The sequence below is a fragment of the Xenopus tropicalis genome, chromosome 2 (genome assembly GCF_000004195.4).
Source record: "Xenopus tropicalis strain Nigerian chromosome 2, UCB_Xtro_10.0, whole genome shotgun sequence".
Lineage (NCBI taxonomy): Eukaryota > Metazoa > Chordata > Amphibia > Anura > Pipidae > Xenopus > Xenopus tropicalis.
The window spans coordinates 135,034,415-135,062,409 of record NC_030678.2 but is presented as its reverse complement, the minus strand read 5'-3'; the positions used below and the strand labels follow the sequence as shown (position 1 = coordinate 135,062,409).

Here is a 27,995-nt window from a genome sequence, read left to right as displayed (position 1 = left end):
CGCGAGAAGGGATTTGTGACGTGCCGGTAGCTGTCCGGCAGGAGCGCAGTATCTGTCCGGCTGGAGTTGTGGGTCTGGAGCTAGAGGCGCTGAGGGGCGTTTAAACACGATCCGGGATTGCAAGCTGTGTTCAGAAAAGCGGGACTGCTGCTGGGCGGTATGCTATTACTTTCCGTAAAAGTGACAGTGCTGTCATTATTTGTAACTTAGTAACTGTCACTATGTGCCGTGCCTGGCATGTGGGCTGATGAATAACCTCATGGGTTGGTAGGGCTTGTGTTTCAGCAGAGCGCACAGTATAACCCGTAGATGGCAATAGTATAGTTAGCCTGGTGTCATACAGTATAAGCCTAGCAGGGTTGCAATGGTGCTATTATGCCCGGGGGAGCTGTGCTATTCATCATTGCGTCCCTAAACCTGTACTTGCGCATGCATGTGGCTGTACATCGGGCGCTCTATGCGCTTACGGCTCTGCGCTTGACCCTAAGGCAGGGATCCCCAACCTTTTATACATGTGGAATGGAAAAAGTGTTGGGGAACAACACAAGCATGAAAAACACCTTCTGGGGGTGCCAGATAAGGGCTATGATTGGCTATTTGGTAGCCCCTATGTGGCTACTGGCAGCCTACAGAAGGCTCTGTTTGGCATTAGACTGGGTTTTTATGCAACCAAAACTTGCCCCCACTCCAGGAATTCAAAAATAACTACCTGCTTTGAGGCTACTGGGAGCAACATCCAAGGGGTTGGTGAGCAACATGTTGCCCCCCGAGCCACTGGTTGGGGATGACTGGCCTAAGGCAACAGCACACTGGAATTCCCCGCTATGTGGCCCAGCTGAGCAGCACACGGATACCATATGAGGGCAGCACGCCGTTCTGGTCACCTGTTTTTGTGTTTGTTCTGACTGACAGCATGAAGTGAAGAGGTGCTGGGACTTCCTTTGTACTTTATGCTGTCAGAACAAATCTGTCAATACACCATACACTGCTGCACTGATAGATTAAGTCTTCAAACCTGTTTGATGAACTGATCATTAAACTTAATACATGGTTATAAGCCTGGATTGTTGGGATACTGTATTTGTAATGATTTTCAGTACTTGTATTGCCAGCGTCAGTGGCACAACTATGTATACAGCAGGCACAGAAGTAGTGAGGGGACTTGGGCAACATGATGGCCTGGACTGTGGTGCCAGTATCTGCCCCTCTTCTACCTTTAAAGTGGACCCGTCACCCAGGCGTAAAAAGCTGTATAATAAAAGCCCTTTCCAAATTAAATATGAAACCAAAAGCCACTTTTTTATTAACACATCAATGCCCATAATAAAAGCATTTAAAAATCCCAGCTGTCAATCATATATTGCTTACCCCGCCTCTATGCATTAGGCATAGCGGTGGGGCAGACAGTTACTTTCACTTTCAATTCAGAACTTTTTGTTGCTGTTCCTCTCACATTCCCCCTCCCTCCTCGGTAACCAGTGCATGGACATGGGTATTAGGTCCCCCCATACTGGCATAGGCACAAGATTTTGGCAGGATTCAAAGCATGCCTTAATAATAGAGTCCACAAAATGGATGAATTCCAAGGCTGAATAAAATAAGATTAAAATAATTTCTACAGTGTAGGTGAAGCTTATTTTGCTTGACAAACACAATAGAAAACAATTTGGAATTATTTCTTAGGGTGACAGGACTGCTTTAAATATAGCCGCTCATTTTAGGCCAGGAAATGTGGCACAAGGGGGGCAACCCAGGGAGCGACCAAGGCCTCCAGGGGGGCGTGGAGCGACCAAGTTACGCCACTGCGTCAAGATGCAGAACAGCAACTCCCTGATAGAATGTATTGCAGCCTGCTGCATAGTGCTTAGCTGGTCTCTCAGCTATGACGGCCTAATGGTTTCTTATCCACTCCTCTAGGCTAATTTTAAGAGCTAAACTACAGGGGGGTATATCGAAGGATGGTGATGGAACAGAACACATCCTATAAGTCGAATGTAGTTGCATGAGAAAAATCTGGTGAGTAACTACATGGAAGCTTTGTCATGCCAGGCCTGTGGGAAGGGATGCATTCTGCGTCTGCATCAGACGAGATTAAATCTGATGGTGTCCAACAGACTTTTTCTCTCATTGAAATATATTGATCTGTCTGTTGTAGATGCAGGAACAAAACCCATTATCTTATGTGAATACATTGCAGCTGTGGGATCAGATTTTGTAGGATTCCATAAAATCTTGTGCTGTTGCCTTTAGAGTGCCAGACTGGGTCTAGGGCAGGGGTAGAGAACCTATGGCTCGGGAGCCAGATGTGGCTCTTTTGATGACTGCATCTGGCTGTCATCAAACATCAAGCGTCTTCTATCCGCCGAGCGCAGGCCACGCCCTCGTCCGCATCGCATTCAGCATCCTTGCCACCCACCCTACCTTGCCCCTGCGCTTGGCGGATAGAAGACATGTTCTAAGCATCCTTTGGACCCACCCTACCTTGCCCCGCAGCATCCACGGCCAAACATGTATGGCTCTCACAGAATTGCATTTTAAAATATGTGGTGTTTGTGGCTCTCTCAGCCAAAAAGGTTCCCGACCCCTGGTCTAGGGGGTGGGCCACATCACTAGTGCAGTGAGTACAATTGTGCTTCATGTACTAGAAGATCCAAATCCGGTTTAAAAACTGAGAATTCTGCTGTTAAAGTTGCCAGGAGCAGCTTTTTGCTGCCCATGGTAATGAGCAGGGTGCTGCCGTCTGAGGCGAGTATCTCAACTCTCCTCATGGCACTAGCACCCCTGGTCCTTACTTAGGCTTACATAAACCTTCAGGACTTCTGCACAACCAATTCTCTAGCCCTAGTAGGAAGCTACATGTTTTTCTCCCTGTGTTCTTCTGCGCGTGCTCAAGGTATTTTGTTTGATTACCAGTGTAAAAATACAAACTTTGAAACTTAGGGCTGGGACAGTAATGCTTATGTGCTGAAAGTAAAAACATCCCTTATCTGACTTTAGTAACCTTAGTGAGTAACTTTTTAATGGAATAGCACAGAGGAATTCTAATGTATCCATTTTCTTGTCAAAAATTTAAATGTAATAACTTTTAACGTGTTTTTAGTGACCCCAGAACATGTTGGTTTCTACAACTGAAAAAAAGGACTGCAGGTCTAAAGAGGTCTGACTATGGGTCCTGCGTTCAGCTGATCTTCTGCATAGACACATTAGGACAATGGAAGCATTCTGACCGCAGACAGGGTCTCTTTAAAGAAGCCTGTAAGCTTATGAAAAGAAGTTTGGGTCTACTTGGTGGTTAAATATAGGGGAATTTTACTGAGGAAAAAAATCTTAAAAATAGTAATATACTAGTAGTTTCTTTATAGTTCATAATAGTTTCTTTAATTTAATTAAAATTTCCCCCAAGTTTATCTAGTATCTAGAATTCCAGCCAATCAGCATTTTGTGGTCATGCAGGCCTACTGTTTATTAGCTGCACTTTCTTGGTAGACTTACAAATTATGTTGCAAGGAGTTTAACTTCGAGGGCATTAAAATAACAGTTTCTAATAGTCTCTTTCCTTAAATTATGTTCTGAAACACAGCACAGAATGATTTAAATCATTGTATTTTGCCAAGGTGTATTGTTTTTTTCAAATTATTTGCCAGTGGAGGTAGAAAGTATCCGTGTATAAATTTGTTGAGGATATAAGTGTCTAATTTAACACCTAAATGAAGCTTGTGCTGGGCAATCCTGTGTGTCTATAGAGCCATTTAAGTGCTTGTACACACCTTTTCCATTATTCCTTCATCCTTATGTCGTGATAAGCATAAATCAATTGGCAATGGACCAGTAATGAATATGCTGGTGCAACATGGATCAGAGACACATAAATATGTGCATATTATAGCTTACAAAAATATGTGCATATTATAGCTTTCCCTTTCAGAGGAATTCAGGGATGGAACTCCAGAGGTAAGTAGCAGCAAGATAAAAATAAAGGTGGCAGTGGGTATGGGTGGGGCAATTCTGTCCTTGCTGCTGCCCTGAGCAGTTTTGGCAAGAAAGGGAAGGGAAGCAGCAAAGATTACAACCCCAAGCAGCATTCTGATTCTGCAGGGTTTATATAGGGCTTCCATTAAGGCTATTTTCATGTGATTTGCATCATGCTACTGACATGTTAGCAAAGTGAAGTCTGTTGTAGCAGAATTTATACAGAGAATAAAATATAATGGAGCACTTGGCCAAAACAAATACAGATGGTATCTAGATACAATGGTGTACTGTGTCTTTTTCAGCCCCCGCTTTAAAAAAAACACCCAAACAACTTGTGGCCTCCCTTAGCACTGCCAGTGTGACCTCTGGCTGACTCAGTTCTACTGCCCGCCCCACCATGTAAGGGTGCTGCAGGTAGGATGGACGGCACAGATACAGGCAGATGGTGAGGGGCAGCAGTAAAGTCCTCACCAGACACCCGTTTTACTCGGGGGGCCCCCCCCACAGTCTCTGTCTGCTGTGGTGTAAATATGCCTAGAGCTGGGCGGTATGACCAAAAATTTATATCACGGTATTTGTCAAAATTATATCGGTGTCACGGTATTTGACGGTATTTTTTTTTTTCCATGCATGATTAGGTGTTAACCCCATTTCCTAATAAATTAGAGAATAATTACTGCAGTATTGAAAATCAGAGTCAGGCAAGCGAAGGATCGGCAACAGAAAGTCGTAAGGTAAATCAGGCAGGCTTAGTTTCCCAGGCAAGGCCGCAGACAACATAGCCCAGGAGGAGGCGTTTGATAGCTTTAAATACCCCCCCACGCAAGCGCAGAACCGGTGCCGCCAGCGCGTCATGGACGTGCATGCTTTGACATGTACGTGCGCTTTGATGCACACGCACCTGGACGCGTGTGCGCAACGGGACGCGCGCGAGACCGCGCCGCATGGGTGAGTACCCTGACACCCCGGTATTGCGGTATCTGAAAAATGAATATAGTTTTAAAAAAAAAACACCGGTATTCGGTATTAAACGGTATGTCGCCCAGCCCTAAATATGCCACTAACCCGCTCAATGAAGAGGCACTCGAAGAAACATTTTCTTTTAGCTATCTTCCTTTCAAATTCAAAGTGAAACCACAAACTGCAAATCTGAACATAAAAAAAGATAAGGGAAATGCTGAAAGATAACAGTGGAAATGCCAAGGCAGGGTGTGGGTGTATACACCCCTTCCAGTGATTGAGTATAAATAAACTACAGCCTGAATGAACCGAACAGGAACTTTACTTCTTATAGCAAAGCAGATTTACAGCAGAAATTCTAAGTGTCTAACCTGATGCCCTGTTCCTCATCCTGTTTCCTTAGCTAGTCATGGGAGTGTGAAAATGATTGTACATTTTTCTTTAAATTATTTTTGTTTGCATTTTAACTTTTGCAAGGTGGATATCACAATAGAGCAATTGTATAATGATAATCCGATATTATGAAAAGAAAGGAGGCAAGAAGAGGAAAGTTGGTCCTGCGTTGTTTGGACAGTAGGGCTGAGGAAATGAAGAAGCAAAAAGAGGAATTAAAGATTAACTCGATGGTCTATACATAATTAAAGTCACAAATATTTTAAGCTTATGATCTGATGATACCTTTAAATGAGAAGGAAATTCATTTTGGCATTTTACTGCCAATAGATTAGTCACATTAGTGCCACCTAGAACACTATATTTATTCTGCAGAAAGCTTTATCATACTTGAGTAAAGAGCCCTAGAATCTCCCTCCATTTGTTTAGCTTGGTCTTAGTAGCTTCCTGCTGCAGCTCTAGCAGTTGGTAGCTCAGATCACACATTCTGATGGGAGGGGGGAGCAGTTTGCGCCGGTTAGGAGAGAGTTGAGCTGTGGAGCAGCCTAATTGGATGCTGCAATCTCACGAGGCATTTTCGCCGATTTGCCGAAATCGCCTGCGCAGCGTGTGCCATCCCACCGGCGACTTACATTTTCGCCGGTGGGATTGTAGTTCGGGGAGATTAGTCGCCCGTGACAAGGGAGATTTGTCGCGGGCGACTAATCTCCCCGTGTGCCAGAGCCCTTATTGTTCTTACTGGCAAGATATTATCCTCCCTTCAGTTGTATGAGCCTCGCAACTTTTTCTTATTTCTAGTACATACATTTTTTTTACTTTATCTTTAAAAATATATTTAATTTTATCTTTTTAAATATATTTTGCAGATAACTGTGGACAGAAGGAAATGGCTGTCAAGCACTTCTCAAGTAATGCGGATGATAGCTCATTGCGATAATTATGACCTCAAACCAGGGTTAAAATAAAAGGTAAATTAGCCTTTTCTCCTGGTCTGATGGCTATTGGATGAAAAATCATTTCAGCATTTATGTTTGGGTTTTATAACAGGGTTTATAAGAGATTTCCATGCCACATGGTTAATTTTCACTTCAATTTGCATGATATGATTATAAATGAGACACCAGTGTACCAAGGTAGATTATCATTATTTATACTTCCTTATAATTTGATATAGCTAATCCCTTTAAAGTATCAGTGACCCAAAATATAGGTTTTTTTTTTTTTTCTTTAAAGAGGCATGCCACATTACAAACCACGCACCTGGCTTTTTGCTTTTGTATTTTTATTCCTGGGATGGGGTCTTGGCTCTGGTAGTTGGCTTGGCAGATATTTCTTTCTCCCCTTTAAAACAGGTGCTGGAAATTGCATGTATGTAAGGTGTAGGAAAAAATGTATCCCCCCCCCCCGAGCAGTCTATCTTTTTACCCAGTTTACACTAAACTGTTCCTTTAAGGGTATTAAGGATTAAAAAACAGTGGAAAGACTAAAGCTTGCCACACATGCCCAGATTTCATAGTGCAGTTTGTCTGGTTTCAAGCATGCTTGATGATTATCTGGGCACATATGGCAGGTTGCAAGTCATGCATCATGTGGTCCTGTTTGCAAATTTAATCTGACCATGCATGACTTTGATGACTAATTAAGTACATTGGCAGACACATTCCTTCTATATTTAAGAGTATAATACACTGGCACATTCTTGATTTTTACACAATACATTATCTTTAAAAATTCTCACAGCTTCCATGTTAGAGAAGTAAAATAGTCTGACTTGACTCTATTGACCGTTTGAAGGATTTTTTTTCTTTTATTTTTGGTGATGTAAAATTAGTACACTGCATGGTATGACTGATCCAAAAAGGCCCTAAACCGTTTTTTGTACTGGACCTTATAGATCCATGGAGTCTTTTGTCATATATACAAAGTATGCTCAAAATATGAAAGACTGTGTTGTCATTATTGAAATGTTATTATAAATGCTTCCGCGTTCTAACTTAGAACTCAAAATGTTCTATTTTGCAGACAGTTGCCAAGGATATGTTCTGGTCTATGGGCTGAACTGACAACACAAACCTAGGATAGTTTGATGGTGTACAACTAAAATTATTTCCTAAAGAAAGGTAATCCTTAAAAATCATTCTGTATTTCTGCTCCAATAAAGGGTAACTATTACAAAAATACATTTTATATTTTCTGAATTAATTAATTTTTTAAATATACTTTATTAAAAATTATACATGTTTTTCAAAGATATAAATTACCTGCCATGCCTGCTCTCTACTCACCAGCACCTGTACTGTTTTATTCCCCACTGTTAAGCCTGTATAAGCTTTTTATTTTTTTTATTTTTTTTTTATTAAACAAATGCTACCGTAGTGGTTGGTATTTATGTGCTGCGAGGGCAAACTTACCATCTGGCTTTACATTAGCCATTTAGGGAGTTATCTAATAACATTTGCAGAGGTTGCACCTGGTCTAGTAACAAGCAGTTTGATGTTTGCTTTAAAGAAAACCTGTCACCCTAAAATTATTCCAGATTTATTTTTATCATGTTAGTTGAGAAAAATAAACTTCACTTACATTATATAAATATAAATCTTGTTACCTTCAGTCTTGGAATTACACAATCACATCAAGCAGGCAGGTGCCATTTTATGGACATTGTTAGTAAGGCAAGCTTTGCATCATGCTTGTTTATGTGATAGAATGTATGACCAGGTGCCCAGGCTCATGCATTGACTACACAATTAGATGGTGAGTAGGGAGGGTGTATATGAGAGGTACAATGACATCTAGTCCTAAATGGAAAGTTAGTTATTGTCTGCCCCGTCTCAGACACAGAGGGGCAGGCAATATATGACTGACAGCTGGGATTTTTAAATGCCTTTATAATGGGTATGGATGTGTTAATTAAAAAAAGAAATTTGGGTTTCACTTTTAATTCGAAGAGGAGTTTTATTGTACAGCTTTTTATGTCTGGGTGACAGGTCTTTAATGGAGTACTAAACCCTACGAACAAATACAGATAGAAATGCCATATTTTATATGCTGAACTTACTGCAGCATCCTAAAGGTTTAGGGCTATCCACCACTACATGGAAGCATTAAATCTGGGTGCAGGCACCTGCTTTTGACTGCAGTCGATATCTGCCGGCAAAAGCCGAATCTTGCATTTGTTGGCAGATATCGGGTGCGTGGGGCTGGGCATATTCATTGCTTCTGGATGCAGTCACAGCTAGAAGTTTTTTCAAGCGTAGGGGCGGTAGATTTGTGTGATAGATTTACACTGAACTGTTTGCGAAGCTGCAGACCTAATAGCGTGATTGTTTATCTCCAGGAACAATGGTGGATGTTGGAAAATGGCCAATCTTTGCCCTTTGCCCGCAGGAGGACTTGAAGTTTATTCAGCAAGCCTGTGTTTTTGGGGCTGGAAATGAGGTTTTGTATCTTACGAAAAATGATGAGGTAAAATGTTTTATATATTAATATCCCAAAGCATAATTTCATTTACTTTATTATTAGTAATAATTTTATATATGGTGTCTTCCATAAAATGGAAAAGTAATGTTAAAGGGGCAATATACCCCCCCCCCCCCCCATGTTATCTGGGGGTAATCTTCTTCATCTCCTTCTCTAATCATAGTACCATTTATGGTTGAAGCTTGTCACTTTTTCCTGTGTATTATTGTACAGCAAAATCACACCTATGCCTGTCCTCATCTTACTCCTTCTTGACTTACAAAGCCCTTGATTCTTCTGCACCTCACAACATCTCTATTCTTGCCTCATTACATTGCTGGTCAACTTCTCCTTTGGAATGCCATCCCTGATTTTCTCTGGGAAAAATCTTCCCTCAGTCTCTCTAAGAATATGTTTTAAGACTCCATCTTTGAGCACTCATATAACATTTGGCTCAGTTCTGGCACCTATGCAGCACTTAATATCCTTCTGTTTGTTTCTGTAAATTACCCGCCCATGTAAGTTCTGAGAACAGGGACCCCATTCTGCTGCCTTAGTATTTAATCTTGAAAACTATACTGTATTATGGTATTGACCCATTTTCTGCTAATACAGTATTGTACACACGCTGCACAATATAAATTATATATATGATACTCCTTACAAGTAACGTAATATAACAAATCGTTTTTGACAAAAACTATAGACAGTCTACTGTAGGTATTTGTTGCATTAAAGGAATGGTCCTTTGCCGCTATACTTTTAAAGGGTTGGTGGAAATATTTTAATCTTTATTTCAATGCGATCATTTTCAAATGATAAAATAAAGGCTAGGTTTTAGGGGATCTTATCACCAAACCCCACAAGGACTAAACATGAAGAAGCTTAATATTCCACCTATGCCCTGTTTAACTCAAGAAATATCAAAAAACATGATTAAAACAGTAGGCAAAAAGTATGTTCAGCACAAGCCCTATTTATTGCAGTCGTGGCTGGAAGGAGGAATACAGCCCCTTTGAGGAGTTAAACATTCATATTTTTTTCATAGTAACATAGTAAGTTAGGTTGAAAAAAGACATATGTCCATCAAGTTCAACTATTATGCCTATATATAACCTGTGCTCTTTTGCTGGCAACTGGAGACATGGGCCTAACTAATGAATTGGCAGCTGCTCTTTATTTTATTTATGCAAATCAGTCTTTAACTTCTTTTTTGCTAATAGGAGCACCGGCCCGGAGTAAGTGAATACAATCTCAGGTGGGGCTAACATTTTGGCACCCTCCAGTGATTCGATCTTTCCTTCTCCTTCAAGAACTGGCATATTGTGCACCCAAGTACCTGGGCCATTTAAAAAAACAAAAAAAAAACAAATTGCAAAAAGGGCATTTGCCCAGGGCCCAATTGTAAAGTTGGGCACACCATCAGATTTCCATCTGCTGTAACTTTTCGCATGAAGTATCCCCTATCAGTTTTAATCAGCTGGAAGAGCTCATTTTCATTTCTTTAAATTTAATTTTTACTTTTATTATATGTTGTAACAAATATGTGGAACTTTTATATAAAAAGCTGATACATGTAGTGAAGACTTTTCTTTTGTGGGGTTATAAAGAAGTGCTATGGGAGCCAACCAGAATTTTTCAAAAATATCTTTTATGCAGCCATACTACGTACTGTAGTTTTGCTGTATAAGAAAACATTCACACAACACTTTTGCATATTTAAACAGAAACCTTGTTGATTTGGCAGGGGGATATAAAATATGGATGTCAGAAGGAAACCCATGTTCATTGCTTATATGGTATATCTGCTTAATGCCATTTGCTTTTTGAGATATAACCACAGTGAAAACTAATACACAAAACACTTATATTCTATATTTGCATTACATTCATAGTCCTGTTTTTTTTTTTTAGGTATTTGTGATGGGTACTAACAGCAGTGGCTGTTTAGGGACCGGCGATGCACAAAGTATCCTTGAACCACGACGTATAGATATGCTTTCAGGAAAAAGGATAGTAAGCTTGAGTTATGGAAGTGGACCTCATGTTGTCATTGTTACTTCTGGTATGTACTGTAAGCAAATGAAAGAAATAATGAATTGTTTTAACCCACTCTGTAGCGTTCACCAGCTGCTGTTTTATTTACAGTGCTTGGAATAACCCACATTCTGGAGCTGACCAGCAGCTACAAACAATAAACCGCACCCAAAAGTTCCCCACTGAATCATATTAAAGTTAGCTTAATCAGTTTGTTGAAACACTTACACTGCCGCTGAACTCTGACTAAAAAGAATTGATGTTGAATGAACGCAGACAAACTGGTGCATGAAAAATCCAAAATTATTTTATAAATGCACTGAAATGTTAATATTGGAATTAAGTTTCACATTATAAAGAAATCGGAAACACTGCACTCAGAAAAATATATGTACATCTCAAAGTACAAAATAATTTGACAGTACCTAGGGGGTAGGAGGGGGAATGTTGGGGGGGAATGTGGGGGGAGGTGTAAGGGTTCAGTGTTGGAGGGTAACCAACCAGCAAGTGTTCTGGATAGCAGTTAATCTAGACTGAACCCCAGGACACATCCCAGAGGGCATAGGAAGCTGCCATACAAATAGGTATTGTGCCCTGCGCCAGCCCATCCACAATGAATTATTTTGTGATCTGCACAGTACCGTATATTAGCATCTAAGCAGTCCTCCATTTTCACCTTCTTTGAAAATCTTATAGAGTGTAGACATGAAGGTAGATATACGTGGGTGGTCAGGGATGAAGTAAAAAAAAAAAAAGTTGTGGGTGAGAAAAAGGCTGATGGTAACATGTAAATGGGCTACTGATGGGGTGAGATCCAAAGATATGCCCAATTTGGATGCCATAAAGTGAGTGAGTTCTTGCCAGATCCCTTGGATCACCAGACATTCTCAGAAAACCCAAGCTATAGTCCCTATGGCACCACACTGTCGCCAGCATAGCAATGAGACACAAGTGTTTGGAACACTTGGTGGCTTGTTTAACAGCCCTGAATGTCCTCTCCTGATCATTTTTTTTCTATCTATATTTAGACGTCAGTTACCAATTTGAACACTGGTTTCCCTTTCTCATGGTGGTCAAAAATCAATAATTTTTTTGATACTTGGCAGGTGTTTGTACCATTGGTTTGTGTGTCAGCAAAGTGCCTTATATAAGCCGGGCTTCAAGGGGTTGTTCACCTTCAATCTACAAATATTATTAAACCACCAACAATGCTCTTAGAATGTCAGAAAATCCATTTTCCATTAAAAAAAGTAAAAAGGCTAATGTAAAAGTTACTTTTTATACCTGTCAGATCAGTCCTCTTTCTGTCTCTCTGATCAGTTTTCTGAAGGGATGGGAGTGGCCTATTTTGAACCTGACACACTGAGAACTTCCTATATGAAAATGGCTTGTTTAGATGAAGCAGGGTTTTAAGAAATGAGCCTGTTTATGCAATATATTTTTATAGAGACCTACATTGTTTGGGGGTATAGTTTTCCTTTTACTATGTATATGGCAAAGATTGTTCTATTAATATGAACTGTTAGTTGCAGTTCATTTCTATTTGAAATTTTCCATTAGCACCTACTACTAGAAAAGAATATTTTCATCAAAATACTTTATTTATATTGCAAATGTTTTGCATATGAGATGCTTTATGTGATCTATTTTTACAGAGACCCACAATGTTCAGGGGTAAAGTTGAAGTGGGAATTTCAGACTGTACTGACAAGATTTTACATGGGGTGGTAAGTTTGACCAACAGATTTAGAATCTTACATTGCATCATTTATATTTTACACAGATGGAGAAGTGTATAGCTGGGGCCACAATGCCTATAGCCAGCTGGGAAATGGCTCAACCAACCAAGCCCTAAGTCCATGTCAAGTTTCCACTAACTTAATAAACAAGAAAGCAATCAGTGTGGCCTGTGGATCCCATCATTCAATGGTATTAACATGCGATGGTGAGGTAAGAATATTATTACATAATCATTGAAGTATTAGAAAGCAATAATATAAGGCAAACTAGAAATGATGATCCTTCTAGGAGCAAGACTGAGTCAGTAGCCAGGTTAAAAAACATACGTAATTAGATTTTCAAAGAAAAAACACTCAGGTACAGAAGTAGGCTAAATAAATTGATTGCACTTAAAGTAATATCTAACTTACCCATGAGTGTTGCTGTTTTGTTCTTTATAATAATTATTTTGGATACAAAGGTCCTTGGATAAGATACAAACATTGTACTGCCACATGTTATATCTTCATTTCTGAAATATCAATAAGTGCCCAGGGGATTTGTTATAATTTTGTACACAGTATACACTATTTATCCCTTTTTTGGGTTTAATTAAATTATGGAAAGTCTCCTTATCTGGAAAACCCCAGATCACAAGCATTCTGCATAACAGGTTACTTGTATATGGTAGTAACATCAAGTAATTCACACAACCCAACTATGTATGATTTTTTTGCTGACTTCATATTTTTTTTTTTATATACATATGAAAACCACAGTTTTACCTGTCTACACCCTGTATATACTAAGATTTCAGCCAAAGCAATGAATTTGTATGCACTAAGCCAGGGACTTTTGTGAATGATGAATCATTTCTTTAAAGCTCTGCAGAATATGTTGGTTCTGTATAAATAAATAGCACTTATGTTGCCTAATTTTTATTTTATCTTTTTGGCAGGTCTATGCATGGGGGTACAACAACTCTGGACAAGTTGGTTCAGGTTCTACAGCCAATCAACCTATACCTAGGAAAGTTACCAGTTGTTTACAAAATAAAACTGTGATTGGTATTGCATGTGGTCAGATGAGCTCAATGGCTGTAGTAGATAATGGAGAGGTAAGGTACTGAAATATAAAATAAAATAACATCACATTGTATGTTGCATTTATGTTTCTAGCTTTTAATCAGGCCCAGACTGGCAATCCGTGGGCTCTGGCAAATGTCAGAGGGGCTGCTGTAAGATGCCATAGACAGATACTATTTGTTGGGCCTGGGGGGCTGTTTAGGCCTCTGTGTACTTGAAGTGCCAGGGCCTATTTTAAATCCTAGTCTGGGCCTATTTTTAATAGTGATTAGAATGTTTGTAGATCATTGGATGTTTTCATTCTTGTGGCACAGGGCTGTTATGCCACTTTTTTACTACCAGTAGCCCTATGCCATATAAGATAAAGCCTCCACTTCACTCCACATCTTCTAGGTTCATTTCACAGACTATTGTACTTAGTTAATGCATTGCTTTGGAACATTACACATGCTGTGTGCTGTACAGGTATGGGACCTATTATCCAGAATGCCTGGGACCTGGGGTTTTTCGGATAAGTGATCTTTCCGTAATTTGGATCTCCATAACTTAAGTCTGCTAAAAATCCTTAAAATATTGAATAAACCCAATAGGCTTGTTTTGCCTCCAGTAAGGATTAATTATATCTTAGTTGGGATCAAGTACAAGGTACTGTTTTATTATTACAGGGAAAAAGGAAATCATATTTTTAAAAATTAGAATTATTTGCTTATAATGGAGTCTATGGGAGATGGCCTTTCTGTATTTCGGAACTTTCTGGATAACGGGTTTCCGGATAAAGGATCCCATACCTGTACTAAAAAAAGCCACAGTGGTGAAACTTAGAATATAATTATCCTGTTTAGGATGCAGAGCTTGTGTGATTTGGGACTGCTGCCCCATAGAAAATTGAAATAATATGACTTTATTATGGAGTTTATTTGCCTTTTAAACAGGAACATTACATAGACTCTTATAACCCTTATCTGCCTGATACCTGCTGCGCTTTGGTATGCGTATTGATCCAGTTCTTCTCCAAACAAGGCAGTAACTGCATTTTGTTATATTTTTAAGGTGTATGCGTGGGGATACAATGGAAATGGGCAGCTAGGTTTAGGCAGCAGTGGCAACCAGCCAACACCTTGTCGAATTGCAGCACTACAGGGCATTCGTGTGGAACAGGTAGGTCTCCCTATTACTTTTAAAATCCCAAATATAATGTAGGCAACATATTAATTATTTTCAGATCTTTAAAAATAAATCACAAGTTGGCGGCAGCAGAATAAAAGTGTTCTAAAAACTAATAACAAACTAATAATATTATAAACATTAACTTAATTTATATAAATATTTCTACTTTGCAATTGTGTAATTGTTTTTATCCCCATGGTATAAACCTCCAGGTTGTGTGTGGATATGCTCATACGCTGGCATTAACAGATGAAGGGGTCATGTATGCTTGGGGAGCGAACTCCTATGGCCAGCTAGGCACAGGGAATAAAAGTAACCAGTCTTACCCTGTGCAAGTCATTGTGGACAAGGAAAGGTAACAAATCTGTTTAATAACCAACTGTTCTTTCCTAGTAAACCAGAGTAGATCTTTTAAATGTAATTCTAAATCACACTTTAATATATGTTCATTTAAAAAATGTAATTGAAATTGAAAGCTGTATTTCTTATATATATAATATATTCTTTGGTTTATAAAGAAAATTAAGCTCCCCTGAGCACTTTTGCAATTTACTTTTTTTTTTTTTTTTTTACTCTTTGAATTTTTTAAGAAATTGGGCTAAATCACACAATCTCTCTTGTTTTTACCATAAGATTTTATTTCCCCTTTTTAATGTATAACATAACTTTACTGTCTCGTAAATAGAGCTAGTTGGTATTTAACAGTTGGTGTTTAATTCCTTTTTTTTTTTTTTTTTTTTTTAAGTATACATCGATTCTCTTGGCCAGACTTGGCAATGCATCGGAGTGCCTTTAGGGCCGTGACACAAGGCAACTTCAGCAAATTGCGGTGCCGCGTATGCCACCCCACCGGCGATTTACATTGTAGCCGGTGGGATGGCATTACAGGGAGATTAGTCGCCCGCGACAACAGAGATTTGCCCGCCATTTTTTTTTTTTTCATTGTTTAAGGCCTCTGTAAGCACTAAATCAGGGAAATGTTCTTCCATCAGCCCCATCCTAAACTTAATAGCACAAACCACTAGTTTCTGGTGCTTAGGCTATCAGACAATGGTGTATTTTCAGCAAGTGGAAAAACACGTCAAAAATCAGCCCCGTGCTGAATGAATCTTTGGCTAATGCCACACGAGGCATAGGGTGGATATTTTCGGCAGGTGTAAAAGCGCTTGCTGAAAATTCTGCCCTACGCCTCCTACATGTGCCTGCACCCGAATGAATGAGATATGCTCGATAATGCAAAATCTCGCATTTTCATGCATATATCGGCTACATTGTGCCTGCACCCAGAAGCACTGAATCTGTCTGGGGGCAGGCACACACAGCATATTTATGTCTGAAACTGCTCAAGTATGCAGCTTCAGACAGAAATGCACCCTGCATGTGCCTGCCACCGGACAGATTCAGTTCTTCTGGGTGCAGGCACAAAGTAAAGATTATTACAGCATCGGGGCTCATTTTTGGCAAATGTTTTTCTGCTTGGCGAGAATATGCCACGTCTGGGATATCGGCCTAAGGCAGGGTGTTTTATGCCTGTGCACACAGCTGACTTGCATTTAATGAATCACATGCTATTGATCAAGCAAGATATGTAGATTTGTGCCTCGCCCTTTGCAGAATATGTATTATATGGTTTGACTAATGTTTTAATCATTTTCACATTTGAAGGCAAGGTAGTTTATATATCACACTGCTTCCCCTTAAAACAACACAAGTACTGAAAACTCATAATTAGACTGAAAACAACCTTCATAGTTGACACATGCTTTATTCCCAATGTCTGAAAGTGTGACCGTAAACACTGGTACGTGTTAGGCAGAGTACATAGCTTTGAAGCCAGGAATCACAAGTAGGTGTTCTGTAGTAATGTACTTGTACTGAGGAATTTCACAACCTTCTAGCAGATACAGTGCCTTGTATTCGGCCATTCAAACCACAAATTCTCTTGTTTTACGAGGTAACAAATTCTGTGCTAAAACTTTCTTCCCTGGGGTATGTTTATTTCAAGCACTGACACTAAGGGGGTCATTTACTAATTTTTTTTGTTTTTTGTATTAAAACGTTTTTTTTTGTTAAAAAAAATAAAATTTTTACCATTTATTATAAGTCAAAAACATAAAATGTAAAAATACACTGTCTAAAAGCTGTCGAGATCATGTAGATGTTAATGGGAGCTGTCATAGGCAAATTGTAACAACATTTAATTCATGGTTGTAGAGTTTTTCTTTCATTTGAAAGTCTACACATATTTTTGGACAATGTAAATATCACAACATTTTAATTTGTTTGTGCCTTTTCAATTCGGATGTTTTAATAAATGACTAGACATTTGTGGTTTTCGTGGAAATTAGTTTATTTGTACTTTTAAAAAAAAACCTGTAAAACCGCTAAAATATGTGTGCAGCATCAAAAAAAATGCCATGCCATTTGGGGGGCATGCCCTTTCATCAGAATGTATTTATTTTGAAATATATCAGAATATAATATATTTTTAAACTGTTAGGCTGGATAATGATTTTATTTAGCAAGAAGCTAACACTGGCATTATGATTACTGTTCCTAAGTATCCGATATCAAGACTCTCCTTATTTTTAAGCTCCAGGGAAGAGGACAAATGCTGAAACAAATGTATTCATTCAAAGTATTGGAGCTTTATCGGTTTACATCAGTAAAAATGTATTCAATGTTCTTGACTAAAATCTTTGCAGAATATAAATGTAGATTATCTTGTAAATATCTTGGTACAAAGAGTAATAGCTTTTTTCTATTTATATTTCTCTATTGGTACTGTGAGCAGAATAGTAGAGATTGCAGCCTGTCACTCTTCGCACACTTCTGCTGCTAAGTCCCAGAGCGGTCAAGTTTACATGTGGGGCCAGTGCCGGGGCCAGTCTGTCATTACTCCACATCTCACTCACTTCTCCTGCACAGACGATGTGTTTGCCTGCTTCTCAACTCCAGCTATAATGTGGCGCCTTCTGTCTGTAGGTAAGAATTTGGGAACACTTAGGCAGTTTTACTTATATCTCATAATATCTGCAAAATGTATCCTTAATTTTCAAGAACAGACACCTAGATTCACTTTCTCTGTGTTGTCGAGACCCCATGCACTGTAAATTTAAAGATGGAGTATATAGCTGGGAAGCAACCAACTGCAGTAGAGTGTGGCGCTCACTTCCCACCTCTATTTTTCCTAATGCAATGAAAAAGATGTAGCAGCAGAGGCAACATATTTCTAATTTTTCTGCTCTCAAAGTCGTTTAATTACTGACAAGACTTACTACAGGTATGGGATCCCTTATCCAGAAAGTTCTGAATTACAGAAAGGCCATCTCCCATAGACTCCATTATAAGAAAATAATTCTAATTTTTAAAAATTGTTTCCTTTTTCTCTGTAATAATAAAACAGTACCTTGTACTTGATCTCAACTAAGATATAATTCATCCTTATTGGAGGCAAAACAATCCTATTGGGTTTAAATGATTTTTTAGTAGACCCATATGGAGATTCAAATTACGGAAAGATCCCATATCCGGAAAGCCCTGGGTCCCGAGCATTCTGGATAACTGGTCCTATACCTGTAGTAGGTATACATCTCTACATACATGCTATAAAAAATAATAAAAAAAAAAAATGATGGTACATAATAAAGGGAAATACTGTGACATTTTGCATTTTTTCATCTTCCAGCAGGACAGTAATACCAAACACAAGTCCAAGGTTGCAATGGCTTAAGAATTATTATAAGGGCCCATGTACTACAGCAGTGTGGTTTTTTTTGGTGGGGGGGGGGTGTTTATTTTGCTTCCTACGTTTATTCCTGGTTCACTAAAGTGTTTATTTTTAAATTAAATCTCCTTATGACTATTTACATTTTTTTAAAAAAAAATTTTTAGTGTAGTGCAAATTCTGTCTGATATCCCTAAAGAGTTCAGTGCCTTGTAGTTTTTCCCGATGCAGAGGAAGTAGGGTATTATGTGTTTCAGTGAGATGCCACTGAAACCTCTCATCCTGCTGGGAAATCCAGTATCCCCTTGGACTGAGGGATTTGCAAAACACAGGAAGCCTGTAGGGTTTGATAAACTTTTGGTACAAACAGTATTTTTTGCAATTGGAGCTGAGTTGCAGAGGGAAACACTTGTGGAATTGATATTTAAGGTATGAATTTGTATATTACAACTCTAGCAAACGCATTTCTAAACAAATCTGCTATTTAAATATAACTGACTGTGTTAACATTCCGCCCCCCCCCCCCCTTTGTTGTCAATAACATAACTCTCTAGTAGGATCTTTACCTCTCTGTTTTGCATGTCTCTCCTGTGCTCAGTAGAGGGCATAAAAGTACCACTTTTTGTAACTCTGAATTCATAGAGAATATTTTGGTTAACGTAAAATATGTTAAAATTATGAGTGGCAGCTTGGAAAATAAGCTGTGCAATTCCACCTATTTATTTTATTTTGGCAAATTATACCTCTAACATTAAGACACAATGTTTAATAAAGAAAAACATTTGCAAACTGTATAAGTAGCCTCTTTTAGATAGACCTAATAATTGTGAAGTGATTATTTTATTTGGGAGAAATGGTGGTTAGAGGACTTGGTTCCTGTTGTAATTCTTGTTTGAGATCCTTGTGGCCTTGGGGAAATGAATTTATGTCCTGCTGCCTTGGGTGCTAAAGAGCAAAAATGCTAAATATCTGTAAAGTGCCATGCAACCCCTATGTTATCTGTTCCTTTATATTTACATTCTGTTTTGCATTTTGGTTTCTTTCAGAGCCAGATGATCACCTTACTGTTGCAGAATCTCTAAAGAGAGAATTTGACAACCCTAACACAGCAGACCTGAAGTTCTTAGTCGATGAAAAGTACATATACGTGCATAAAGTTCTTCTCCAGATCAGGTAAAGCAGAGACAGCATCAGTGTCGAGCATGTTTGGATTTTTTTTTCCACTGTTATTTTTAGAGACAACCATCTTTGAGTGGCAGTACATAGCACAGAATACCCCAGAATAGATTCTTTATATTGACTATAGAAATGTATTTTGATTTGTACCGATTAAAGCTTATCTGTGTGAGCTGTCTGATCCAGATGGTCCTGTTTTCCAGTGTGCATAATCTAACATCTGATCATCATGAACTTTCAGTGTGCACTAATTCTATTGGTGCCCCGTGTGCACAACCAGAACAGGAAACACAGCAAAACTCCAGATGTTGTTGCACTAAAACTCCCAGCAACTTATTTTCAGTTGTGGGGATGGTGGGGGTTTTAGATGAATATCAAGCAGGTTGCCTGTGTCTGATTTAAAGACCATCTAAAAATAAAGCATATTTTAGCATATGGTTTAATGAACACAAGTATTTGAAAGTGTCTGCAGAATATGTTTAAAACTGACTTGATATGTGTCGGAATATTTGCATAGCAGTGTCTGAATGTGCAGTTCAAAAACATGAGTATATTAGAAGTAGTGCTGAATTTCCCATTCACACACTGTTAGAAAGACCTGATGAGTTCAAGTTGTATGCATTCTGAAAAGATTTTTCTTATGTGTTCCAACTGACATGCATGCTGAATTTTCAAATGTGTGAATATGTATTCCTTAAATCTGTTGCACTGAGACAGCAATATCAAGTTTAAATGAAATAATTTATGAATGTAAACTATAGTCTAAGTAACCACAAATTGTAATGCCTGCCAACTGCAACCTTCATGTGTTCCCTTTAAAATGCGTTTGGGCCTATTTCTTATTAGTGAAAGTGCACCAAATTCAGTCGGCTAATAGGGCCAGTGATACAATACCTGCCTGCATAGATGTGTTAGAAATTCTATTGTGCTTGGCAGATTTAACTGGAGCCTTCATCTGTATATGTTTTATTTGGTTTGTCTGCTTAAGGTGCGAGCATTTCCGTTCCTTACTCCATGAAAATGAAGAAGAAATCATTGAGATGAATCAGTTTTCCTACCCAGTATACCGTGCTTTCCTGGAATACTTGTACACAGATAATATCAGTATCTCTCCTGAGGATGCAATTGGTAAGCAGGAATATGAAAACTCAACATTAAAAGGACGGTGGCTCAGAACTAATGATAGAAATGATAAGACGGGTAAAGGTGGGTGGTCACTGCTAGTGACAGGAGCTCTTCAACCCAAAAAAACTTCAGTGTGCATTTATCTGATAAAAATTCATGTCATTCACGAATGGTCATTTACGAATGGTGACAGGGGTTTTCATTTATATCAATGACCTCCGTGACAGATTGATATTGTATCAAATGCACTAACGGGGAAGTTCTGCCTTTCAATGTGATATAGACTGGCCTACTCTTAGGGGCACATTCATCAAAGTACGAGTTCGAATCCCGAAATAGGTAAATTTCGGATTAGATATGATCATTTCTGATGATCGCGAAAACGCTTATGAAAAAATTGTATTAATCACAATAATATCATATTGGCGATCCGAAAGTCACAAAATTTTTGTGTGTGAACGATCTTAACGGCGGGAAAACCTTTCTGACTTTGATCCTTCTGTGCATGATTTTGGAAGCCTCCCATAGGACTCAATGGCACTCTGCAGCTCCAGCCTGACCAACTATACGGATGCTTGAATGAATCCGAAGCTTTCGTACTCTGCGCGACAATACGATTTTGTGGTGTAATTTTTGACGCACAGTAAGAAAAAGTTGCGCAAATTAGAGACAAAATCAGCAAAAATACGCTCCGAAAAAATGTTTTTTTTGTATTCGGAGGCAATATGTTGCTTCTTTTGGTACCTATAGATATTGTGTGTGTTTATATACAAAGTGATCATCTCTGTGCATATTGCCTCTCTCTACTGCTAACAATCCCAACTTGTCCTGACTGAGTGAGATCCTTCTTTCCCTTTATTGGCTTAGCTACACTGTTTCCATTGTCTCCTTTGTGACTGCAGAGCCAAATGGTTTGCTGCACTTTAAGGTGGCCATACACGTGGCGATCCGACGATGTTTCGTACGACCATCGGTCGCACGAAACATCGTAAGATCCGCCACACACCATTCAGGACTGAATCGGCAGGTAAGGAGGTAGAAACAATAGGATTTCTACCTCCTTCTGCCGATTCAGCTCTGAAGGGAGAATTTTGGTCAGGCGCCTTCTATGGCGCCCGATCAAAATTTTCAAACTTGTCCGATCGGCGAGTCGTCCGATATCGGTCGACTCGCCGACATGCCATACACGCACCGATTATCGTACGAAACGAGGTTTCGTACGATAATATCGGTGCGTGTATGGCCACCTTTAGAGGGACCCTAACCGTTTTTTTTTTAATAAAGGGGCAATATAGCTGCGCCATAAGTTAATTTCTGTGTCCTATACCAACACAAATCAAAATCTAGTCCCTGTTTGACTCTTCAGCAATCTCAGTGGGGAAGGAATTAAAATTCAATCAGAGTCCTGTTGCATTTTTCCTGTGATTGAACTGTGTTTCTACATGTAAAGTCTTTACTTTGCCATTAATCTACTGACATCTTTGCATACATGCGGTATTAATAAGGGGTGGGTTTATATGTGTCTTGAGAGAGGACCCTGTGAGGCCCCAACATATATAATATACATACATATGAAATAATATAATATATTTAACTTCAGATGATGTTTCTGTGTGCAGGTCTGTTGGAGCTAGCAACGATATACAGAGAAAACAGACTGAAGCAACTGTGCCAGCAGACTATCAAGCAAGGGATCTGTGAGGAAAATGCAGTTGTACTGCTCTCAGCTGCAGTTAAGTATGACGCTCAGGTATAAGCCAATACATTTTTCCATGGAATAGTATTCAGTTAAGACAGTAAAAAGGTAGCTCATATGTATATACTTTATAAAATATTAATATATGATTAAAGGACATTTAATGGCTCAAACAAAGTAAATCTTGTTTGTATTAAGGCCTGCTGTATTACCGATCATGGATAGTAGCCCTATGCTGCACATTCTCTTCCAAGACTGGTTTTCCAGGTCCCTCTGGTGCAGCCCGTTTCCTTCTCTTTGCTCAAGGTGAAGACCTTGCCAGAGTAGAAGCATTTATTATGTGCCTTCCTACAAAGCGTAAGCCTCCTCCTAAATAAGTAATGTGCTAGAAAATTGCTAGAAAATGAGTTTAGTACCTAAACTAATAGAAAAAAAAAAGTTGCAAAAATAAAAAGATATGTGATAAATAGAGATCATGTATACTTTGCTGAGGTTGCCAAATAAGGCTTTTTTGCCTGATTTTGGCCGCCATGTAATGGCCAAATCAGACTGATTTGCACCTGAGTGAATAATTGGATCACTTAGGGGTTTTATGCAGACCTCTCAGGAGCAGACTCCATTTATGGCCCAGCATGATATTCACTCAAAGATTTTCAATATTTGATTGGGGATTTAGTTTGGGAGGCTGAATTGGAAGCAATTACTCATTCAATCAGGCAGTAGTCCAACCAGTGTTAGCATTGTACATTGTATTTGGCTTGAATTGGTCTGATTGGGCTTCATGCTGGGGTGCTTAAGAGATACCATAGGGAATCTGTGTGCCTTGTATCTTAAAACACTAGCCTGTAATGTGCATGTTGCATTGCTATGGCTAAAATGTTTCCGTGTAATAATTAAAACTTTACATGTAACCAGAACTTTGTTTCTAGGATCTAGAAGATTATTGCTTCAGGTTTTGTATAAACCATATGACGGTGGTGACCCAGACAGACGCCTTTGCTGACATGGACAGTGACCTTCTGAAGAACTTTATCAATAAAGCAAGTAAAGCGGGAGCATTTAAGAACTGACAGTGCTCTAATGAACTGGTACCCCTTCCTTTTTATGTTGCTGTGCTCCATTTCTGTCTGCCCTTGCCTTTTTCTTTTAAAATAAGCACAGTTATTGTTTAATTATTGTTTAATATGTATAAAATTGTGTCATAAATGGATATTTAAATTTAAAAAAAAAAAAAAGTTTTGTTTGTACTAGAGACGTATAAACTGCAGCCCTCTGAGCCACAGTCTCCAAATGCATTTTGGACAACTGCAATTTAATACACTTTGGAGGAATGTACTAAAAGCTGAACAAAATTCCAATGAAGAAGAAAAAGATCTTGACAATTACTCAGTATTACATAGTGCATGACATTACTGACATCATACATATTGACATCATTATGACATCATGATGACATCACACATTTACTTTGAATAGCACATTATTTACACAAGCATCCAACAAAAATAACTGTGATACCCAGGCATGGAAAGCCTCGCTTGTCATTCTGTGAGCCTGCAGGGCTGACAGACATTGTGTGATGAATGAGCCCCACTGAGTTGTGCAATCAGATACTCTGTTGCCTCGGGTTTCTAAGGTGTGTTTCACGACTCAATGGTTCTTTAGTAAATACAGAAAAAAGCCTCTGCATTTATTTGTGGTCATGTAAACTGAGTTATGTCTATCAGATGCAGGGGACTTTTTGGCCTTTGTGGACCAGTACAAGCAAAAAAAATGAATATAATAAGTGCTCTTTTAAGCATGTTTGCAGTTTTGCTGTTGTATTCCAAGATACTGGCAAAATGAAAACTGCTATTATAATGAAACGGAAGCAACTGCGCCACCTGCTGAAATACTTCAACGGTAACATTCAGGGGAACATCACAAGGAAGGCAGGGAAGCCATGAGAAAGGGTGGCTGAGGTTTCCTAGTTCTTTCCTAAGCAGAGTACCTTTACAAGAGTTGGCACTATTGTCAGTAGGTGGCGCTGTTTGAATTTCATCTTATTAGTATAATGTTTGCTAATATCCTGAAATTCAAAGAAAAAAGCCGTGTTCTGAGCAGTTTTGCAGGTGTTTATCCTGTATACGTACAGACATTTGCCATGACGATGTAGTTTCATTGCAACATATTTGTTACTTGCACTGCTGTGTTCCGCCATCTGCTGTCTCAACAAATATGCACCCAGTCTGTTGTGTTCAATGGAGCTTGTGATGCTAATAATGAACTAGCCCAAAAGCCGCCTAGTAAAACCAAAGTAAAAATATCACACTTTCAACAATTAGTCTGTACTGGTGGAAATTTAGTAGTAAGGCTGGGGCCGCACAAAGGGCTTATTTGAGCCAGCAGTAAAGCCCCCAACTTCCTGCCACTGACGGCTTATAGGGAGCATTTGGCCTGCCTGTAGTGTCAGCTGTTTCCATTCAGGTCAGTAGGAGAAACGGGAAATTACTGGTGCTTTTCAACTGGCAGAGAAGTGATCTCTGCGCCAAGTGAATATTCTATGCAAATGCTTTTAGGTCTAATCACTTTCCTGGTGTTACTGGTATAGGAAATGACTGTAGAGAGTAGGTTATATAGTTGCATAAAGCAACAACCACCATGGGCATATAGGCAGCCAGGAAACTCCATAGGGATCACCAAAAAAAGACTTTATTCAACGTTACATTAAAACATCTCCAAAGGCCCTACCGTTTCATGCACTAGGGGTACTTAGTCATGGGCCGTGACTAGTCTGTGTTATGAATGTGATGCTGAGGGTAAATCATTATCTCTAGCTGAATAATGACTAATCATAATCAAATGATGGTGTAATTTTCCCATATAAATCAATATACAGCATGCATATCAACACACACCTTGATAAATTACCCTGTTTTCACTTTAGAATTAGGGATGGATGATGCAGGAGAATAGCACAGTTTGATAAATTGCGTTCTTGTTTTAAACCTTGTGTTTTTGGTGTACAGCACATGTTCTTAAATAAGCCCCTTAGTGCTAGTAAATCAGGTCACCTGACCTTCTACCTGAGAATGATTCTTTGTGGTGGTTTAGAGTAATGCCCAACTGAGAGTTAGCTCCACTGCTGCTCCCCTACGCCATTGAGTTGCTCACTTGTAGGCACACGCAGCCGAGCGGTTGCCCGGAAAACGCAAAAGTAGGCTCTTTGGGCCAACCTCCGATCTGCTCCACTGCATGTTCCTGCAAGTGAGTGGCTGCTGTGCAGATGAATGGAGCAGCGTGCAGGAGCGGATCTGCATCTCTGTCTGAAAAAAACGCCAGGCTGAGAGCAGCGGAGCCAACCCACCATGGGGCCTTACCCTAAAATACACTTTATGATCAGGTGATTGTCTCTATTTCCAGTTCTGGACATGTTTTAGTACCATTTAGTGGTTCTTCCTGCACCAGAAATGTAATTCTCCCATTTGTGTATTGCTTGTATGTTTGTGCCACTTCACTAGCCCAGTGTATAAAGAACAGAGCCCCCCAGCTATTAGGGACTATTTCCCAGGGCCTTTATAACCCCACATTGCTAGAGCTTTTGTAGGGACCACTGGGGGGTACGAATGAGGGATGTGTAGGAAGAGCACCCTTTGGAGATAAGACCCCTTTTTGTCATGTTTGCAGTCATCAGATACTGAGGTGTACCACATCCATAGGGAGAGAGGAGAGAACCATTGATCTGAATTGTATCTCATAGGAGTTTGTTTTTTTGTTTTTAAATGGTGTAAATGAGGCGAATGGGAATTTGTGGAAATGGGGGGAGATTTTACAGGGCCAAATATGTTTTAATGTTTTATTTTCTTTAATAGAAATTCTTTCCAAGACAAGGTTCTAATGAGCACTTTTGCAATTTACATTTATTTCTTTTAAAGGAACAGTAACACCAAAAAATAAAAGAGCTTTAAAGTAATAAATAGAATGCACTGTTGCCCTGCACTGGTAAAACTGGTGTGTTTGCTACAGTAACACTACTATAATTTATATAATAAGCTGCTGAGTAGCCACGGGGCAGCCATTCAAGCTGGAAAAAAGGAGAAAAGGCACAGGTTACATAGCAGATAACAGATAAGTTCTGTAGAATACAATAGTGTTTTATCTGCTATGTGCCTGTGCCTTTTCTCTTTGAATGGCTGCCCCCATACTACACAGCAGCTTATTTATATAAATTATAGTAGACTTTCTGAAGTAAACACACAACTTTTACCAGTGCAGGGCAGCAGCACATTATATTTTAGTTACTTTTATACACTTTTTTGGTATTACTGTTCCTTTAAGATTTTGCATTACCAGTTTTTTTACGATCATGACTGTGTTGCAGGAGTGCCCCCTGCTGTTCTGCCTGGGTTGGGCAGAGTCTGGCCGCATACAGGAAGCTGTGTTTGGCATACGTGAGTGCGTAGGGAATGAGCACTAAAGAGCATGATATTGCGCAGTTTGCCACTAGACCCCTTTGTTATTCTAGACTCCTCCCACCTCAGGTTCACTCCTCAATTACTTTCTGCTCAAGAATAGTATCACAGCCTCCAATTCATCAACTTCTCTTACTTCCCCATCTTCTATTTGGGACCTTCCTGCAGCCCAGGCCATGTACATAAACTGGCGTCTGTGCTTTGTATCCACGTGCAGCGCTCAATAAAGAGATTTACTTGCATTATAGTAACTTTTATCTTCTAGTACTGCAGAATCCAGCAAGAGAAGTCCCACGCCCCATGCCCCACACCTAGTCAGTCTGATGGGAGACTAATCCTGACATAGAATGATAGAGTAATTGATGTTTCTGTTCCGGTGAGCCATTCATGCAGAGCCCTGTGCTCATGTTACTGGGCTGCTGATATAACACAGGCACTGACATGTTGGAATTGTCTAACTACCAATTTCAGCACCTGAGCGTTTCACACCCTAAACTTGTTGGGCAGCTTGTGACATGGCATCCTCACGGGTATTCGACACTGAGTAAGCTTCCAACAATGGCACCCAATCCACTGCTACAAAGTGCAGCAGTGCAGTAAGTCAAGATGTGCATCAGCGAAGGGTAACTTGCATTGTGTTGCTTCTCTGCCTTTGTGGGCTTTGCATAGTGGCACAGTCTGTGTTCCTCCAGGTGACACGGCTGCTTTCTAGCACTGTGTGTGAGAGCAAGTGCCCGTCTGTTCGACTGCCACGCTGTGCGTGAGAGCAAGTGCCCATGTATGTGCCTGTCTGAGCCACTGCCATGCTGTGCGTGAGAGCAAGTGCCCATGTATGTGCCCGTCTGAGCCACTGCCAAGCTGTGCACGAGAGCAAGTGCCCATGTATGTGCCCGTCTGTGCCATTGCCATGTTGTGCGCGAGAGCATGTGCCCGTCTGTGCCACTGCCACACTGTGTGCGAGAGCAAGTGCCCATGTATGTGCCCATCTGTGCCACTGCCACACTATGTGCGAAAGCAAGTGCCCATGT

At 39.6% G+C, this 27,995-nt stretch overlaps 1 protein-coding gene across 6 annotated transcripts; it reads left to right on the top strand.

The window, feature by feature from the left end:
* Positions 1-25,541, top strand: rcbtb2 (regulator of chromosome condensation (RCC1) and BTB (POZ) domain containing protein 2). Of its 6 annotated transcripts, XM_012956740.3 has the most exons (15): positions 1-157; positions 1,918-2,016; positions 6,192-6,293; positions 7,348-7,445; positions 8,663-8,790; positions 10,699-10,849; positions 12,605-12,771; positions 13,499-13,657; positions 14,676-14,783; positions 15,005-15,147; positions 17,587-17,777; positions 19,566-19,692; positions 20,684-20,823; positions 22,440-22,570; positions 23,446-23,736. In XM_012956740.3, the coding sequence occupies exons 5-15, from the start codon at positions 8,668-8,670 to the stop codon at positions 23,584-23,586; spliced, it is 1,581 nt and encodes a 526-aa protein (XP_012812194.1). In that variant the 5' UTR covers positions 1-157; positions 1,918-2,016; positions 6,192-6,293; positions 7,348-7,445; positions 8,663-8,667; the 3' UTR covers positions 23,587-23,736. The 6 variants fall into 6 exon arrangements, with proteins under 6 accessions (XP_012812194.1, XP_012812196.1, XP_012812198.1 ...); XM_012956742.3 differs by lacking the exon at positions 1,918-2,016 and having other exon boundaries at positions 22,440-22,552; positions 23,446-25,541; XM_012956744.3 differs by lacking the exon at positions 1,918-2,016 and having other exon boundaries at positions 22,440-22,552; positions 23,432-25,541.
* Positions 25,542-27,995: the final 2,454 nt, after the last annotated feature.

What these genes read in the sequence shown, in the direction of transcription:
- rcbtb2 (XM_012956741.3), top strand. Translation starts at nt 8,668, where the DNA reads ATGGTGGATGTTGGAAAATGGCCAATCTTTGCCCTTTGCCCGCAGGAG. An exon ending in ATCTTACGAAAAATGATGAG is followed by an intron (nt 8,791 to 10,698) that starts GTAAAATGTTTT and finishes TTTTTTTTTTAG; the next exon opens with GTATTTGTGATGGGTACTAA. An exon ending in AGGGCATTCGTGTGGAACAG is followed by an intron (nt 14,784 to 15,004) that starts GTAGGTCTCCCT and finishes ATAAACCTCCAG; the next exon opens with GTTGTGTGTGGATATGCTCA.